This window comes from Perca fluviatilis, chromosome 17 (assembly GCF_010015445.1).
Source record: "Perca fluviatilis chromosome 17, GENO_Pfluv_1.0, whole genome shotgun sequence".
In the NCBI taxonomy this organism is placed as follows: domain Eukaryota; kingdom Metazoa; phylum Chordata; class Actinopteri; order Perciformes; family Percidae; genus Perca; species Perca fluviatilis.
Window position 1 is genome coordinate 25,930,381 of NC_053128.1, and position 20,271 is coordinate 25,950,651.

General features: G+C 42.2%; 1 protein-coding gene across 1 annotated transcript; it reads right to left on the minus strand.

Moving 5' to 3' along the window:
• Positions 1–1,268: 1,268 nt before the first annotated feature.
• On the minus strand, positions 1,269–14,197 carry egfl7 (EGF-like-domain, multiple 7). The gene is made up of 9 exons (XM_039779779.1): positions 13,992–14,197; positions 9,305–9,560; positions 8,549–8,671; positions 7,423–7,535; positions 6,101–6,196; positions 5,813–6,004; positions 3,755–3,831; positions 3,249–3,402; positions 1,269–1,776 (listed from the first exon to the last, which is right to left on the minus strand). Exons 2-9 carry the CDS (start codon positions 9,382–9,384, stop codon positions 1,757–1,759), a joined length of 855 nt encoding a protein of 284 aa, XP_039635713.1. The 5' UTR covers positions 9,385–9,560; positions 13,992–14,197; the 3' UTR covers positions 1,269–1,756.
• Between the last annotated feature and the right edge of the window lie 6,074 nt (positions 14,198–20,271).

Genomic DNA, 20,271 nt, shown 5'->3' on the forward strand with positions numbered 1-20,271 from the left:
CTTCACCTATTCTAGGTAAATGTGAATGCCTTGCAAAAGAAGAAATAAAAATCAATTTTTTTTTTCTTAAGTGGTTGTGCACTGAAATGCCTGCTTTGCCTTCCTCTGACTTATATTGTGGTCAGTGGTGGAAGGTAACTAATGCTGTACTTAAGTACAATTTTAGAGCTACCTGTACCATTTTCTTCTACTTCATACTATATAATTACATTTGTAGATCAACACTTTGCGTAGTGGAAATGCTGCAAAAATCATCTTACAAAGTAAGTTGTCTATTTAGTTTTAAAAGTCTTATTTTCTTAAAGCAAGTGAAAATAATTTTTCTGTCAAAAAAAAGATTGAAATAATCTCACCAGACAGATAGCAGATTTCACTTATTTTAAGAAAGAAACACTGACTATCACATAAAGTAGTAAAATGTAATACATTATATACACTCAGAAAAGGGCTGCTCTGCATAATGAGTATTTTGGACTAAGGACTTACTTTATTAAACTGCTCATATTATGCTTTTTGGATTTTTCCCTTTCCTTTATTATTTATCTTTTTTGTGCATGTTATAGGTTTACAAAGTGAAAAAGCCCAAAGTCCCCCCAAAGGCACGTACCATCTCCAACAGAAAACACTGTTCACCAACTGCTCCAAACAGCTCTATTGTAGTCCAGCCTTTACTTCAGAGACAAACGTGCGTCACTTTGTAACACACGTTATAAGGCTCGCCTAGCTGCTAGCATGGCACGCCCTCATCCTCTGCTTCTGACTGGCTAGTAGTCCTTACCTAACTACTGTGTATGTGCGACTCCCAACAAAGATTGAACAGAAGTGTGATGCCTCACTCTGTAGCTAAAACAGAGAGCTCAACACACAGGGTGAAAAGTGGAGCTGCAGCAATGTGCAGTACAACAAAAATATGGTGTTTTTTGTTGTTTTAAATTAAACCATGTTAACCTATTCTGATATAACCTCTAACTACAATTATGAACCTGAAAATGAGCATAATATGAGCACTTCAAAAATTTAAAATGCAGGGCTTTTACTAATAATTTAGTATTTTCACAATGCAGTATTGATACTTTTACTTAAGTAAAGGATCTGAATACCTTGCTTCACCACTAAATAAAATACATATATAGGAGAGGCCAGCAAGAGAAAGCCAGTGTTACGTTAGCTTAAAACAGTTTGTCCAATCTTAAATCTGCAGTGTATACAGGACCGTATATTTGCATTACATTATTCAGTAATCCTTTTATATAAGTGAGCACACATGGTGTTTTTGATTAAGATTTTTTTTATTACAAAATGTTACAAAACTAGGTAAAAAATGTCTATTGGAGCACTGAGAAATAACTAGACGTAATCATAATTTAAATAGATAAATACAGATGTCCCACAGCTGCACTGATGCAAAACAAACACAGAAACAAAGTGGCCGATTTGACCCTTGACCCTCAGGAGGTTCGATTCAGATGTTACAGGGATGATGTCATGCTGAAACTGACCCTGCCACAGGTTGTTGTTACAAAATCGAGATATTTGACAGTGATTAAACATGAAAAGTAAATGAAGCTGTTGAGAAATAGTTAAAATCACAGATGATGATTTGTGCGTCGATTGCGTCACCGAGGCAGTTTCTGCTTTCCGCCGTCCACTTTCTTACAAACAACGGCCATCTTGGTGCGTCCAGTCTATGGCAGGTTTGTGTCATTATTAACTTAATGGGAGATGTCTGGAAATGTTGTGGGGTAATGTCCGGTGGCTAATTCTCCTGGCAAGAACCTACAGGGTAGATGAGAGGAAATAGTTACTACAATGTATTGGCTATTTGCCATTAAATAAAAAAAAATAAAGTTTACACAGGTATAATTACATTGATGTGATTGATGTGCTTTAAAATTGTAACCTGATTTTATAGACCTGAATAATAAAATGGTAAACACAAGCTTGGTTTGATAGACATCTTTACTGTTCTTTACACTGTACATGCTGCGTATTATTCGTCATTTTCACTGGAACAAGCAGTCACTGTTGTTAATGAAAGTCCGTTACATTCAAGCCATCGCCAAATGAGTTGCTACAAAGCTAATTAAGACTAATCAGCTCCACACCACACAAATCTCTCTGTATTTGTCAGTATGGCTATGTTCAGAAGATTGTGTCGCCCGGTAACAAGTGAAGATAATGACCTCTTCTGAAGAGTCAGTAATTTCTTTTTTTAAATCCTCCGTGTCCTCCTTGGCTACTAGCAACTGCGTGGAGGAGGAGGGGGGGGAGGGGGGAGGCTTGTGTCATGTGGACGCGCCGACAGTTTTGTTGTCTTTACTTAGAGTTCCTCATGGGGGCGACAGAAACTAGGACTAGCACTGGACGTCGTGTCAATTAAAAGGCCACGCCCTCAGTCACTAACGATCTCTCTGTGGCCACAACTGGGCATGTGCACGAGACTGTGGGTTTGTGCTCCAGTCAGCACCTTCACAGGGAGATGAAAGTTTGTTGACAGAGGTAATTAAAGCAAATAATCATAAAATGTTAATATATTGCACTTTTTTTTTAATTAAAATGTAAAATGTCTCATGTGCATGTTGCACTGCAGCATTAAAGAGCTCGTGACTGTAGGGATGGCAATGTCGGTCCATTGGGTGGACTGAAATGAGTTGAAACTTTGCAACTATTGGATGGATTTCTATAACATGTTGGGCCATTTTTGACATTCATGGTTCCCAGATGATGAATGCTACCAACATTGGTGATTGCCTGACATTTTCTTCTAGCACCACCAGGAGGATATTTGTGGCACATGCTGACGTTAGCATTCAGCTCAAAGCACCACCGCTGTGGTTAAAATACAGCCTCACAGAGCTGCTAGCGCGGCTGTAGACTTGTAGTCTTGTTATCTAATCTTCAATTAGGTTATGATTTAAGAGCAAATGTATCGTTTGACTTATTGTTCGTTCTGCCTTGATTGTATCAGCGAACTTACTCAGCCAAAAAGGTTATTGCGTTACAGGCACAAGATTTTATTATATTATTAGATTTTTATTAATAAATTTTATTTGATTACATTATGAACAATTGTTACTTTTGGACTTTTGCGTGGTCTTTTTGAAGTAAAAAAAAAATAAAAAATACTTCCTGCTTTCCTGGGACGCAAAATTCCAGTGGTGTTAGACTAAATGTTGTTGTCCCCCCCTCCTCCCCCCTTCCCCCTCCTTTAAGTGCCTTCAACTATGAACAATCAAAAGGTGACTCACATGTGCCGATTCGCTCCTCCAGAAAGCCAATCTGCTCACTAAGGGAGTCGATGCGGTCTAGCTGCTGGAAGGAGTGGGACAGTAAGGTGGTTTTGTCCGACCAGCCCTCGTCCAGCGACAGCGGGAAGAAGGGGGCCAACACCAACTGTAGCTTCTGCACAGAGGGCGAAAACGGAGGAAAACTGAGGTGAACAAAAAAGAAATTCCTCCAGAAAAGGACTATTACTCACCTAGTAAAAAGAATAATAGCATAATTACAGTAAACTTTAACTGCTAATCTTCATTTACTCTTTCTGCTTTTCACTAAACAGAGGTGGGATTCTAAAAAGAAAAAACATTACACATCTTAAAAGCCATTGTGTAGGTCTGGCATTTCAAAGAATCTTTTGTTCGGGGATTAAATAGCAGCTAGGACTTTATATCATACAAAGACCAGAGGTGTTCCTGGTGAGCAGGGCTGGGAGGCTTGTATTTGTTGGTGTTTGAACATGTGTTTTCTGGTGTACCTTTTCCAGGAGCTCTACTCTGTTCTTCAGGCTCTGTACCTCCTCCGTCACATTCTCCCCCTGGCTGAAACCTCCACCTGCAGAAACCATACAAACACAGACAATGTACATCAGGAGGACGGTGACTGCCGCTTTGTTAATGAGGAAAATGAGCGAGATGGGGCAGGAGAGAAGGTTAAGGGGCGTGGATCTAAGGCGGGACCAAAGCGTGTTTAATCCTCTCTCTCACAGATCTAAAGCTTATATCTCAGACGATTCCTTCGAGCATCCTGCCCTCATCAATCCCTCTCCTTGAATGATTCATGGCCACTGCAACGTCTCTGAACTACAAACCAGGAAGAGGGCTGCAGAGCTGCAGGGAGGCCGGGGGATTTTAGAGCACAGGAGGGAATCATGGATATGGGAACGGCCCAAAAAAAAAAAAACCAGATACACAAGCTGAAAGAGAGGTCACCAGAAATTGACGAGCGCTCATTCATCCCTCCTGTGAACGTGCATCGGTTACGGGGAAGTGTCTGCCCGGCTCAATCCAAAAAGGGGAATGTCCCTGGAGCACGCGGGACCCAGATCGGGATGCAAAGTAAGGGGACCCCTGCTTTCTGGCTGCGCTTTGGCAGACAGAGCTCGAGCGGCTCAATCTCTCCCAGATGTGGTCCATTACTGAGACAAGAATGAGTTCAGAAACAGGGTGAGGTGGAGGAGGAGGAAAAAAAAGGTGGGGAGCTGGCGATGACCCCCAGCAGACAGGGTTGACAGAGCTGGAATGAGAATACAAGTGTTGGCCAAGAGCACAGTGAGAAAGAAAGACGGGAGGGGAGGAAAAAAAGAAAAAAAAAAAGGGAAGATGGAGAGACACAAACGTGGTCCAACACTCCTCCACAGCAGCTTGGAAGAGTCCGAGCGATGGTGGAACTTTTGAGCATTTAAACCTGGGTTTATGTTTCGTGATCTCCATCAACATCCCTCCGACGTGTGCATACGAGCAGATAATGGAATGCAGTCTCAAGTAAAACATCTCTCAAGTAAAACTAAATCTTTGCTGGCCTTGCATTTTTGCATCCGAGAGCTTGAGCGGGAAAACTGAACACGCTCCCACAAATAACCCATCCGTCGCTTTCACAAAGTAGAAAGATTTGTCATATTTTGACTTCTCACAACCCCCCCCATTTGTTCATGAGTTTCTGAAGTCTCTTTGCTGACTGTGCAATACTAGCAGGACTCTCGCGTGGAGTCGTGGGAGTGAACCGTCTTATTTTAGCTGAGCAGTTCCATATTTTGTGGCTTTCTTTTCTACAGGAACACTGATAAATAGTTTGGGAGTTTGGAGCGGAGCCCGAGAAAAATTGGCAATCTCACATTTACGTACATGAGAGATATTTCATTGTCTGATAAGCACATGAGACAGTATCCCCTTTAGATTTACAAGTTGGTGACTCACAAAAAGCCCCAAAGACAGGAAGATGTGGGAGAAATCTGGAAAAGGTAAGTCTTCTTTAAGGTTTCATGTTGCACAAATTCCCTGAAAAAAGCAATAACGCTGACACAAAACAGAAAGGAATGTCCTGGGGTCAACTACTACATTGGTAGAAATGGAAGGGGGGGGGGGTTATTATTTTGTTGCTAAGATACAGGAAGCACACACGAACGAAAATCGACTTTTTCATGGTAAGAGACAACATTGCAACATTTTTAAGGGACTTAAATGGAGTGTGCGGGATAAAAATATGTCTGTATTAGCATGGGAGCTCTATTAGAGTCAGATGTTTGCTTTACTCGCAGGACTCCTAGGAGTCAACCGAGTCATTTTCAAAGACCAACCGGTCCCATTCTCACCGCACGGGGCCAGACCACAGGACATCTGTCTGGCGTCGGCACCAGTCGCAGTGCATTATTACTCACGGTACGAGTTGAGAGTGGCATAGCGCGTACCAAAAGTAATAATGGACCGCGAAGCTGGCTATGTTTCTGTTCTTCTGTGCTCCACACACTTTGCTGCTGCAAGAAAACACAAAATGATACTATAAGGCGCACGCACACTCTCCTATGCTGCTCATTTACCCGCATCAATGTGACCACCCACTGTTGCCTGGGTGGGAGGAGGAGTAGGTGGAGGAGGAGGAGGAGGAAGGCTTTGACAGGAACGGCCATCTCCTGTAAGCCTGAAGCCGTCTCTGCACGAACATCGATAGCTGCCAGCTGTGTTCACGCACTCCTGGGCGCATGGCTGCCGCTCGCTACACTCATCCACATCTGACAGGAAACAAAGAAAGGGGTATGTGTGTGAATATGCCCACAGAGACTAGTGTGATTGTGCAGGTTAGTGTGTGAGTGTGTGTGTGTGTTTACCTGTTTGGCATTGGTGCCCCGTCCAGCCTAGCAGACAAGCACACTGGTTGGGTCTCAAGCAGGTACCTCCATTCACACAGGGTTGTCCACACACAGCTGTAAGAGACATTTAAAGGAATGATTCAGCATTTTGGGAAATACGCTATATGCCACATTTGCTTTTTTTTGACAAGAGTTAGATGAGAATATCGAAAGCACTCTTATGTGTGTATGCTAAATATGAAGCTATAGTCAGATGACGGTTAGCTTAGTATAGCACAGAGACTGGAGGCAGGGGGACACAGCTAGGCTGGCTGTCCAAAATCAGCCTACCAGCAACCCTAAATGTCCATGTTATATTTCTATTTGTTTAAGCCCTACAAAAACTAAAGTGTAAACACAGAAACTTGTTGTTTTATGGGGAGTGCTGGACTATTTCTTGGCAGTGACTTTGTGTTGTGGTTGCATGGTTGCACGGTTGCATCCGGCCAAGAAATAGTCCAGCACATACAGTAGCAACCCATGAAACCACGACTTGTCTTGTTCTTACACTTTTGGTTTTCTTACTGCCTTTTAAAAACAATCTTTCTTTTATCATTAGATATTGCTAGGCTAGCTGTTTCCCCCCGCTTTCAGTCTTTATGCTAAGCTAAGCCAACTGTCTCCTGGTTGTAGCTTTATAATGAAACACACAAGGAGGAGCGTTTTTGTTACTCTCAGCGAGAAAGTGAATATGCATTTTGTTTCCTTTAAAGTGCTCATATTATGCTTTTGGGATTTTTCCCTTTACTTTATTGTGTTATATATCTTTTTTGTGCTCGTTATAGGTTTACAAAGTGAAAAAGCCCAAAGTCCACCCCAAAGGGACTTACAGAAAACACTGTTCACAAACAAACAGCTCTATTGTAGTCCAGCCTTTACTTCAGAGACAAACGTGCATCACTTTGTAACACACGTTATAATGCTCGTCTAGCTGCTAGCGTCACACGCCCTCATACTCTGCAACTGACTGGCTAGTAGTCCTTACCTAGCTACTGCGCATGTGCGACTCCCAACAAAGATGGAACAGAAGTGAGATGCCTCACTCTGTAGCTAAAACAGAGAGCTCAACACACAGGGTGAAAAGAGGAGCTGCCGCAATGTGCAGTACAACAAAAATATGGTGTTTTTTGAAAATTAAACCATGTAAACCTACGCTGATATAACCTCTAAATACAGTTATGAACCTGAAAAGGAGCATAATATGAGCACTTTAACATTTTAAAAGCTTTTTTCAGTCAGCAGATGCAGGTGGTACAGGTACGAATCTACACATTAACCCATCACACGTCCCTCCAGGTTACCTTGATTGCAGTTGTGAGAGTGAAATCTCCGCCAGCCCGGGCAGCACTCTGAGTGGAAATGCGAAGGAGGTGCTGCTCTGCTCACCTGCCGGTACGCCACTGAGTAGACAGTCCTGTGGAGACAAAAGGCGGACACCCACGGTTAGGGATTCCTGGTTATTCATAATGCTGTCATCGCCCTCATGTGTATGTTTGAGCCGGTCTAGTCTCTTTTCGTGTTCTGTCAGACCGAAAGAACGCTGATGAGGGAATGGGAATTTGGTTGGATACAGAAACCACGGACCACTGACTTCCAAGAGTGTGTCAGAGATGAGACAGGGATGGAGGGAGGGAGCTGGGGGGGGGGGGCAGGAGAAGAGATGCAAAGTCGAAATTGTGAGACTCTGGCATGGTCGGTTTCGCAAGGAGAGATACCAGGTGATAAACTGAGGCAAAAGCTAAAGAACTAAAACAAACAACGAGAGAGGATTAAACCATTTAAGTAAGGATTTACTTACAGGACTAGAAGGCCTGTAATTGGCTGAGGCCTGCCCACATAATGAGCAAAAAATGAATAAAAATAAATCCTAAAATGAAATTTGTTGGTGAGGAAAGAGTTAAAAAAAATAAAAGATTAAAATGGAGGGTATGTAAGGGCGCGACTAGAAAGCATCAGAGCTGGAGAGATTGAGAGCGCGTAAGTATGGAGGGAGACGTAGTCCAAAATAAACACGGCCGCGGTCTATCTGGGGCAGGCGCTTCATTTCCCGTAGTTACACAAAGTACTCGATATTTAGATTCCCCCCCAAATATGTGCCACCATGACCCAGTTCTGTGTAAAACATGTATTTGTGTGTGTGTGTGGGGGGGAGGGGAGAACTCTAGCTCTATTTATGACTGCACTTCTAACCTTTTCCCTTCCCAAACATGTCAAGCATTGTTTACCCATTTACGAAATAAAGTAAATCTTGTGATGGCTTGATTACAATGCTGTTTTGACACTGGCTCTGACCCGAGTCCTGGTGTACAGGCTGGACTGGGGGGGGGGCTCAGCTGGTGTTCGCCGCAAACAAAAGCTGAAGACATCTGATTGTGTTGTTATTTGTTGAGGAGTGTGTGTGTGTCGTGCCGCCAGACGGAGTCTCACTTGTACGTGCTGCAGAGGCGATGCCCCTGACACAGGGTGATGAAGGGCTTGTGCACCGGCTGGACGTATGACTCGGTTGCCGTGGCAACGCTGTGACGGAGCTCTCGGCCACACACCCTCCTCCTGCGAAAGGGAGAAATGAGATCCAACATTAAAAACTTGAAATGGAGCTTATTGGCTTTAAAGAGCATCTGAGCTGGTTTTAGATGAAAGACATAGAAGTCTTTTCCACAGAGATATTTGGGCTCCAAGTGGCTCCCGTCTGATTTAGAAAGCTTAAAAAAATAAAAGAAATTCCACATTCGGAGCCTCAAGGTTTCTGTTTGTCACCACAAGTTGGCGTACAGCCTAACTGCTCCTGACTGACCCGTGTAATCACTCCTGAATGTGTCAGAGCTAAGAGTTGATCTCTGACCTCTTTGGCTCCACTTGACCCTTTCATTCGGCGTTTGGTTTATTTTGGTCTTTTTTGCAAATCAACTGAAAATGACAAGATGAGCCTGCAGACTCCCCCAGAGTGCCGTGCGTCTTATAGTCTGGGCCATAAGGGCGGAGCTTTGGTCCCTGAGAGAGTGCACCCTTAAATGTAAAATTTAAATTTAAATGTCATTCGACCAATTTGTATACATTCCCAGAGGGTGAGAATGCCACTCAAACAAACAGGTCTGAATGACAGCTGAAGTGGACATATGTAGCTATAAGGACCACACTGACAGGCCATAATAAACACAGGAAGAGTATTAAGTGAGCCGTTACCCGTGGTGAGCGAAGAACTGTGGAGTGCCCATCACATGGAGGATGAAGAGGAAGGAGAAGAGAAGCAGCGTTGGGTACATTGTCTTCCCTCTTTCCCACGTTCCCTCGCTCGGTCTCTCACACTCTTCTCTGTGCCAGTCGGAGGGAGGGAGGAAGAGAGGAGGATGAAGAGGGAGGGAGGGAGGGGTCTGCGGGTCGCAGCCAAAGTCTCCTCACGCTGAACGTGTACGTTTTCCTCCAGGATGACTCCAGCTAACTGCAAAGCGAGGACATCGGACATCGTTTTAATGTATTAAAATCAGCACTTTGTCTGATAAGTTGTCATTTTCACTTGAATGAAATGTCAGCCAACAAATAAATAATGTTCGTTTTCTTAAAAGTCTGTGCTTCGGTATCATTTCGTTTCATTCCTTTTTGTTGCATTACTATTTTCAAACGCTTTACATCATCAAATGTTTATTTTTAACATTCCTGACTATTCATTTTTTTCTCATAGACTGAGTGCTTTTCCCAGCGCGGAGTGATTTTAGAGATCATAAAACAGAGTGCAGTCGAGTAGTACGTCTCAAACGTTCTTTTATGACAAGCAGTAAAGACTCAACCTATGTGATGTTTGTGCTTCAAAGTGAAGGGTTAGGGACTCCAACAGTAAATCGCTTTTTGCTAGCACACAGACAGCCTCAAAAGCAGACATCTATACATTACACTATGTACTGTATATATATACAGTCCTGAGTTCTTGTGGACAAAGTAGGTTGAACTCTCGCCGACCTGCACCTGCACGGACTCGTGAGACTATAACACAAAACCCAGAGCAAAGGGACTAAGAATTCTCCCTTCACAGAAATGTTCACTCATCCCTTCACACCATTTTTGGATTATTACATACTGTACAGGATTAAAGAATGGTGAAGCAGTTCCAGAGTGCATGACAGTCAGCTTGGACCTGTTCCTTCCTGCTACGATCTTATTCTACAGGCATGTTTTTTTTTTTAACAGACCAGATACTAAACCCATGGGAAATCTCTAACAGGGCTTTGAAGCCAGCCAGCTGAGATCGTAGGTTACGGGACCGTATCCTGCAGGAGTCTTCAGTTATCCTGGGAGGTGGGGTGGGGGACGGGGGGACGGGGGGGACGGGGGGGACGGGACGACGACGATGATGCTAAGACTCGGTTGACAGCTTGCATGTCTCTCTGATCCCCCACTGGCTTCACGCCCAGAGACAGGACACGCACATCTAAAAGCCTGTGTTCATTCACAAATCAGAGCAGCGAGTCTGACTTTAACCACGCGGGGGGGGGGGCACTTTGAAGACAACATGTGCACACGCGGGGCATTAAAGCATCATTACATTGCCGATGAGGAAGGTGCTGAAAAGTAACGCTTGTCCAAAAAGTTTTTACTACTTGGGTGTGGTATAGAAGATATGACTGGATTTGGATAATAGCTTGTTAAGATGTTATGGGAGGCTATTAATATATATTTTTTTTTATTAATTTTTTCTTTTTCTGGGATGCATAAAGTACATTACCGACATTCTACACAAAGAATATGCAACCCACTCTGCATAAATGAAATGGTAGATAGCTAAACTATGGATGCAAGACTTGCATTAAACATTAAATTATTCAGAATAGAGCTCATTTTGGATTTGCAAAAAGCTGCCCTTTGAATACAATACCATTCATTAATATACAAATAATGCCTGGAATAGGTTGCATAATATCTGCATCATGTTATTTTCAAAACGTAATAAGTTCTGGCCTGCTGGCTGACACATTAAACGAGTAAACTGGACCAGACGCCTTTCTTACATTCGCCACGAGAGGGCGCTGTTTCACAGCACCGTACAGATCCGCGGATCACTGACTGAAGAGCTACATCCTTCACTCAGAGCACCATCTCGGTTAACTCTCAGATACACGCACGCAGAGTCGCACGCTCACGCATTTAAACGAATGACGCCACTTATTAGGAAATAAACGCACGGAAAACCAACAACGAACAACAAGCGGAGGTGCTCAAGCCAGCCAGCCAATATCAAGGGCGCATGCATGGATACAAAAATAATCACAAACCGTGCAGATGTACAATCAGCTTTCCTAATAAATAAAAATAATCCACCACAAAAAGACACAGTCCTAAACTGCAGAAAGTGGAGAAACGCCCGCGGCTTGAACAAATGTAGTCCGGTTAGGCCTATATTCCGCTAGTGAGTTGTTAAAAAAGTCCAGTGATGGAACTCGGCATACTAGTGAGGTTTCTCCTGCAGCTCAGACTGTCAGGGAGCATGGGGGGTGATGGTAGCGCCTCCTCCCACTCCTCTAGCTGGGTGTCCCGGCGCTCAGACTGCCTGCACTGCGGGGACCCGTGTGTGACGTCACTGCACGGGTTAATATGGGACTACATAGACTTTTTCATAAACTTAACATGTGTTTTTATCTGGCAAATTGCACTTGCATGAGTGCAAAACAACAAATGTTACTCCCAGTTTCACTGCTTTTTATGTGAATTTAAGGAATATAATAAGTCTCTCAAACTTATTAAGACACTAAAAAGAGTAATGATCTTTTAGGGGAATATGGTATTTTGTTTTGTCTCTATATTGTATTATTTATATTGTTTAATCATCCCCCTCTTCATAATTTGTTTTTGTTATTAATACTATTTTTTTTTACTTTTTGAAAGTCATATTATTGGTTCTCTGGATAATAATTTTGAGTAGGTGTCTGAAATGTTTATCTATATTTGAATGTATTTTTTCCATAAAGTTGTGAAAACTTTATTGAACTTTTTCATTCTTAACACTACTGATACACTTCTCCCAAGCTGTTTAGTGTGTAACTGGCGGGTAGCGAGACCCTGCAGCATGAAGTGTTTTATGACGGCAGCTGGTATAATTAAAGGGTCTTGCAACAATATTCAGGTAGGCTACTCATATCAGCATAGAAAATGATTTTGGGTGCTGCCATCATTATCCCTGGTGGCCATCTCTTCCTAACATGCTTCCAATGGGAGTGATGGGGGACAAAATCTGAGGTTTCAGCAGTCTGAGTTTGTCAAGTTGTGGGTATTTCCCAGGAAGTTTTTTGTCTTTTTAGTATGGAACTCCCACTTATTACATAAGACAGTGTTTCCTTGATACGTTTAAGGGAAAGCATTGTAACATAAAGCGGGAATTTTGTACTAAAAAGACTGCAATTTTGGAATATATCCTCTTGATTTGGCTAACTCAGACTGCTGAAGCATCATATTAGCTTTAGATAAACTTAATAAGGAATAAGTAAGGACTGTGGATGTTGTCGCCAATCACTTGTGCGCATTACGAACAGATCTCATAATGGCATGTGTGGACAAGAGAAATGATTACAGCAAGCACAACCAGTTTCAATGTTCATGTGCACCTGACTTTTGTTATAAAACTGATTTTTTTTTTTATTGTGAAATTATCCTTTAATTCAGTGTCAAAGGAGAACTGAAGAAAACGGGAGCCAGTTGGCCTAAGGAAGTTATAAAGAAAAACAAAATGTTGATTGGGATCAGGTTTTCTAGTCTTAGTAAATCCCAAATCATTCAACCTAGTGTCTTTTGCAAATGAATAATTTCTAAATAAATTAGGTTAATAATTAAAAATTATGATATTTAAAACCTTCCTGTGTGTGCAAAAACCCCACTTCAGCCACATTTTAATTAGAAATAATAGCAATTACGAGCTTTAATTGTGTTTTTTCTTTTAATAAATTCTGCCAACACTAGTATGCAGATCCCTTTCCACTGAAGCTAGGTGAAGTCAATGTGTTTAATATTTGACTAGCCTATAATAATGAATAAAGATAATATTAAGCCAAAAAGAAGAAGAAAAATAAGTATTACTGTATTTATGTCATGCTCTAGACTACTGATACAGCCTATTCTACATGGCCATTGTTTCCTTTTAAGAAATCATCACGGGCCATGGACCTTTGGAGGTACAGTACAATTTTTAGAGGTACAGCATGGCACTGAACTGCCTTGCACTATATTTAAATCTTAAATCTTAGACTATACTGGTATTGCACTATTCCTTCCCTCTCTTCAATTGTTATTGTATATTTTTTGTAAATTTCTAAATTCTATTGTATTGTTATTCTGTATACTTAACAGTATTTTATTTTTTTATATTCTCACTGTCCTTTCTGTTTTTATTCTTATATGTTAAGTGAGTGCTGTACTTTGAGAGCAAAGATTAACCGGAGCCAAATTCCTTGTTTGTTTACGCAAACCTGGCCAATAAAGCTGATTCTGATTCTGAAGTCACTAATGGGCATGATTTCCTAAGAAGAAAAAGTCCCATATCCCCAAAATGACAGGCACTGTGAAACATTTTACTGCTCCACTGTATAGTCAGACAGACACTGTGCAATAGCATGCACATAAAACCAACTCTGTTATTCATGCATTAGTTAGCCTATTACTCTGCACGACCTGTACCCTGCAGTAGCTACAGAAACAATCCGACCCGTATAGCTATGAAGATTGTTGTCCAGCTCTTGCATGTAGGCCTATGCAAGTTATACTTGCTTAGCTTGTTGCTTAACTGTAGCCTATGTCTGCATTTGTTATTGAGATTATTATTGAGAGCAAATACGAAAAAAAAGTAAAGTCACAGTTGTACAGGACCACGGGCCTAGCTACACAACCTTACCTTCGCAGTAGGGGGTCATCAGGTGCGTGTGCGCGCGCTGGCTGAGCGGCGGCCGTGGGCACGAGCCGCCGCACCAATGTATTACAGGACTCTTCCATGCTGCCGGTTTCTTTTAAAGCTCGTCTCGGTGGTTTTTTCAATAAAAAACCTCGCGGTTAATTCGAGGTGCTCCCTGTGAGGCGACCGGCCACAAATGAAATGTCTTCGGGCGTTTTTCAGTTGCTTTTTATGCAGAGTTTCCTGTGGAACGCAGGAATTGGATGGACAATCCCAAACCGGAATTCCTGTGTGTGTTTGGCGCTGATAAAACCCCTCTCCTGCACAAACACTCTCCATCCTGCTCAAACCGCTTCGCGGATCTGATTTTGAAGCATTTTTGTGTTCCCATTGTGGTGCAGGCATCTTGAAAGTAGGCCTTCTCACCTCATGGCCTTCTGCTGCCTTTGCAGTCCAGAGGAAAAACACAGGAATCATCAGTACTGGGAGGTTATTTTGTACCGAACGTTACACTTAGGTTGATATAACGCCACCCAACTTAACTGCTATTTCAAATGTAAGCTGATGGCACAAAGGGAGCTCATATAGGCTCGAACATGTTTACAGTGGTTGGGTCACTGTGAGATCAAATCTGTCAAATTGCAGCTTGTTAAAGAAAAACGATAAGAAAGAAGTTTCGTTTTCCTCTTTCTGCTTGTGTGCTTATGTTGTAGCTCAATGGGAGGAATGGTGAATCTGTATTTGTCACTCATTCACGCTATAGTAATGTGTAGCCTATATGAGGCAGATTGGTGACTTGTAAAACACGTGCTCAAGCTTTAAATTGTGTGTTGATCCTGAAATGAGCCTGTGACGGATTTAATCTATTTATTTCTTAATGTGGTTAGAATACTTCTTCTTCATCGTCAAAAAAAAGAGAATCCAGTTTTTATCATCAAAAGCATTTTGGGGATTGAAAAATACAATCTTAGAACAAGGTCCATTTAATACTGTTGTGGAGAACAGAACAGCTGCTAAATGAACCTTGGGGGTTCTCAACTGTACTTTCAACCTCAAATTTGAAATGTATTGTCCTCACCGAATTCCTTGGCCCGATGAAGACTTTACAGAATTGAAACATTTTAGTAATTCAGCAGTAAAGTAACCCAGAATTCCTGCTCACTTCATTCACGATTTGGTCCTCAGACTGTCACAGTGTGCTAGGTTTTTTTGCAGGAGTTTATGATCTGATGCGCCTGTCCATTAGAATTTCTCGGGTGCAAGAACTTGGTACTACATTTGAACTATCAAATGACCTCTTGTAAGGGTTTTGGAGTCTGTTCGGATGGGGTCGTGCCTGGCTTTCGATGGAGTAGCTAATGTAAGCCTTTCGGTAGTGATACAATAGATGACATCATGTATTAAGACAGACAGGCTGCTCCTCCTCTACCTTGAAGATGAGCTTGACTGAGATCAGTCTGACAACCAGGACTTATTTGTCATTCTAAGCATGTGCAGCACCGGACCACATATTTACACAGTTAAATCTGCATGCAATTGTGCACACACTCAAGGTGTGTGCGTGTGAGAGTGTGTGTGTGTGTGTGTGTGTGTGTGTGTGTGTGTGTGTGTGTGTGTGTGTGTGTGTGCGTGCATGTGCTTCAGAGGGCATGAACCAGCACTCCACTCAAATGGAACTGAGCATGGACTGCTTCTACCTTAAATTTATGTAGAAGAAATTCATTTTCTTTCAATTGCTGAAGAGTTTTTAGCTTCAAGTCTTCTGCCAGTGTTCATTTAAGTGCCTATAAAAACTAAATGTATGATCTGACCCTCCCTGCATACAAAGAAGTATTTTCTCTGCGATAACAAATAGACTACGTGCTGAGGCACCATGGGAACACTTCCGTTTGGGGTCGCAGGTGAGTCGACCACATGCCATCAAGGCTGATCACTCAGAGGGGGCGCATTAGAATATAGGATGCAAAATTAGTGTGGGCTTGTTTGTGTGTGTGTGTGTGTGTGTGTGTGTGTGTGTGTGTGTGTGTGTGTGTGTGTGTGTGTGTGTGTGTGTGTGTGTGTAAGCTTGTGTAAGAGAGACCAAAGTGGGAGGGTATTTCTTTTTAAGGAACTCTTTTCATTCTTTGAAATCAAGACTTGGCCGACACAAGCAAAGTTTTGCAGTCTGTGTTCCAGATTTGTCCCAGAGAAGATGCGGGAGGGGGAGGAAACTGAAGCAAAGCAGCACTTCCTCTTTGAGAGGAAACAGGAAAAGACTGCGAGAGCGAGATTCTGGAGGCTGCTCCCTTGGAACAATAAAAATCTCACTTTGAAAGGAAACGGATCTGCGTCAAAGAGGGCTTGAATTTTTTTTGCTAAAGGGCTGTAGCGTTGACCCTGGATGGGGCATGAACAAGAGGGCAGCAGCTGTGCCCAACAATAACTCTAAAAAAGTAAAAATTTGGAGTACATGCAATACATTTTAACACAGATTTAGATTGTAGATTGGTGTGGAAGGGATACATCTGTATGAATGCACAGAAGGCGAGTAACATCCAAACCTTTCCAATAAATGTGAGAGGGAAAGCTAGAGGACGCAATCCAGATTTTAATATCTCCATGTGCAATAGTCTGTGTACAGGAAGGAGGGTTTATGTTGTTGGTGTGTGTGTGTGTGACGCTTTGATTGATCACTTCAGCTCACAGACCTACCAATCTTTGGGATAAGAGGGCGTCACTCTGGTCTGGTTTATTCCTCTGGCAGGAGACTAGTAGACTATAAAGGAAACAAACAATATTAAATGTCTTAGTAATGTGTTGGTTTAACCACAAGCCTTCAGAGCACCTACACTGCTCCTTGGTAAAGTTTCTACAAGTCTTTTTAGCTCTAATTGAGAGATTTGCGTTATTGTCTTATTCATCAAACCACTCTGTGTGCCCACATGACCGGAGTGAGAGGAAGCATCTGCATTGTTTTATGTATTCCATTCTAGGTTTTCCTTTTAAATTGTCACCCCTCTGTATAATGTAGAGTCATGTCAAGTACATTTGACTGTATTTATACAGTATAGCCCAAAACCACAAATTTGCCTTAAAGGGCTTCACAATCCGTACAACATATGATGCCCTTAGACCATTGCTATCCATAAGGGACAAACTCCTCCAAAAATAAAACTTAAAGGGAAAATAAACGGAAAAACCAGAGGAAGAGCAAAAGTGGAGGGATCCCCTTATCGTGACGGACATTCGACAAGTGTCATATATACAGAGTAGACAGATAACAACAATACAATATATAACTTTACAAAACCGGTAATATATGGCACATAATAGAAACAAATTAAAGTTGAACTGAAATTCAAATTCAATTAAATCAGTATATACTTCAGAAATATTACAAAATATATATTACAGAAATAGCACCCCCACCAGTGGGTGAAAATGTTTGGTACCAACTGACAATGTAATTACTTACTAGTACAGTAATTTGATTGGTGCAACGTCTGGCAAAACACTTTAAATACTTAGTGATTTCACTTTAATTCCACAAAGGCTATTAAAGCTATAGTGCGTAGTTTCTGCCGCCCCCATGAGGAATTCTCAGTAATGACGACAAAACTGTTGGCGCTTCCACATGACACAAGCCTTCCATGACCGGGATGCCGATGTTATTCTCCGTTGATTAGCCCCATCTGTGCATATGTGACTTAGTGACTCCAAGTTGCGCTTCGAATGAATCAAAATTTTCCAAGTGGAACACAAACTAAACAGCACGATGGCTCATCCCTGTATTGTTTATTGTAAACCAAAGGGACACACAATTTAAATTGCTAAACTTTATGTGGGCTTGTTTGGCGCTGAAGCGCGATGTGTAGACTGTTCAAAAACAAAGGCCAAGAGGCTCGCTGATGCCTCGCAGACACATTCCAGATATCTAGCAGGCTAGGTATCTGGAGCTGTCGGGGGCTAAAGTAGCCTCGTGAGACCGTCCTGATCTCGCGAGCTCCAGTTTTCCACTCGCAGATCAGTCTGGCATCTTGAGATAGAGAAAATTTGGAGCCATTCGCCAAACGACCTGGCCAATAAGCGTTGGTTTTGAGGAAGGTTTAGGTGGTGATAGACAGATGGTTTATCCAATCAGCTAACCAGTATTTTCAGACAGCGGTAGCCCCAATTCTGTTCTGTTCTGTAATGCTTTTTTCTCTTGGATCCTTCTTTTGGAATATGGACCAGGAACCTGAAAGGGTGCCTTTTATTCCTTAATTCTCGTTACACAAACGGCAAATATCCTTTACCGACATGTTGCTTGCTTGCTGAGCTAACGAGCTATGCTTTGCCTGCAGCAGCAGGGGCTTGTGGTTGTATTTTCATTAGCTTCGTTGATCTGATTGGTTGATTTGGCCCGTCTATCACCAACATAGGTGACAGACCGATGGTTTATCCAATCAGCTAACCAATATTTTCGTCCCTTCCCAAAAGTTCTCCAACGGAAAGTTCCCAGATGGATATGCCGAGCAAATGCGAAGCAATCCATCTGGCGTAGTCAGGTTAGGGCTAAAGGCCTATGAGAGCAGAAAATTGGGTTGATGGGAAAGCCGGGGGAGGGGTCGCTTGCAACAATAGGAACTTTACCAAAGTTGTTGTTGCACCTCGAAAAAAAAACAGGCTAAAAAGATTAAAGACATGTGGAAACAGACTATTTTGTGAACACGTGTGCCAACGACAACACCCCATAACCTTTCTTGCCCTTTTTTCTTCTTCTTTGTTTTATCGCTGCAAATCAGCCACCAGCAACTTGGAACTTTTCAAAAATTCTGTCTTGCGCATGGTATTACTTTATGTCCCATGTCACTTCTCGCGTGTGTTTTCGTAACAGAATGTAGTTTGGAGACTAGACTCAGGGATTAGTGTGACCCCACAATAGCTTTAGTATCAGTGTAATTATATTTCCCTCCACTGAAAGTTGTAGAATTTTTTTTTTCCTTCGTCTCCTTCTTCGAGTTTCAATCAGTGTTGTGTGCCAGTGTTTTATGGTCAACAAGTCATCACCACTAATGGCAGAATGTAAGTCAGCAGAATGAGCAATGTTTTACATAACTGCAGCTTTCAGAGAGCCAATACTTTAAAATGGTTATAACACGCGTTGCTGCCTAGAGAAGTGAAGACAGGCTTTATGTTGTGGGATTGTGTTTGTGGTTTACTGTAGAACAGGCAGAGATGGGTATGGCGATATGGAGACTCACTTCAGTTGCACAGCAACGTTACCACATTTCCTCTCAGTTCCTTCATTTTTGGAATTCATTCATTCATTAAGTTGAAATGCCAAATTACTATTGTGTCAGATCTGATCAACTCTGCTGATTCACAAGGAACGAGACCAGAGGTGTAGAATGTGTCTCAGCTCTGTAGGATGTCCATGCTGAGCAGCCAAACAGGACATCCTGTTGTCCAAGGCCTGCCACCAATACCATCAGTCCCCTGTCCCCCTCAGCATCAGACAAAGCCAAGGCATGCTCTCATCCCAAGTCCTCCTGGAATTGAAAATACTTTGTGCTGGTGGTCCTGGCACTTCCTGTGCTCCACTTCAGCCACTTCAAAATACATAATTCAAAACTGATGCTGTGGAATTCCCAACCAAAAAATAACCCTGACTAATTTTTTCCTAAGTGCTTATTTAATATGTGAGTACATGTTGTAATGTCCCTTTAAATGGCCTCTCCATACAGTATTTCCGTCCTCCTGCTGCCAGCTCTTCTTGTCAGTCTGTCATCAACAGTCTAGAGAGATTAGGTAGTTTGTCCACATTCCACCAAACTCTGCGTCTCAGAAACACATGTGAGTCTCATTGGCTTATTTACCATAGTAATCAAATTCTCCTTCTCCGAGGCTAATGTTTGGAACAGTGGCCGTGTCCACTGTGGTCCAACGTCTCCCAAGATTTGTTCTTTGAGGCCGCGAGAGTGTTGCGCTGCCACACTAATCCTGAAAAATTTTCTCCAGCCTGTTCCACAATGAATTAATGTTCTGTTCCCGCACAAATATTTATTGCCTTTATTGAAATGTCACAGAAATGAATGCTGTTACATGTAGAGTAATATAATATTGTTTGGCTATGAAATTCGTCATAGTGTTGCCAACTTTTGTCATGGCTTGTCAGCAGCAGTATTTGGCATGGTATCCAACTTTTGCAGAAATAGACTTGAACATGGAAGTGATACTGGCATGAGAACTTCATTCATCTCAAGACTGGTTAAAAAGGCATGAAACAAATGTTTGTTTCATAAATATGAGCTCTGTTAACATC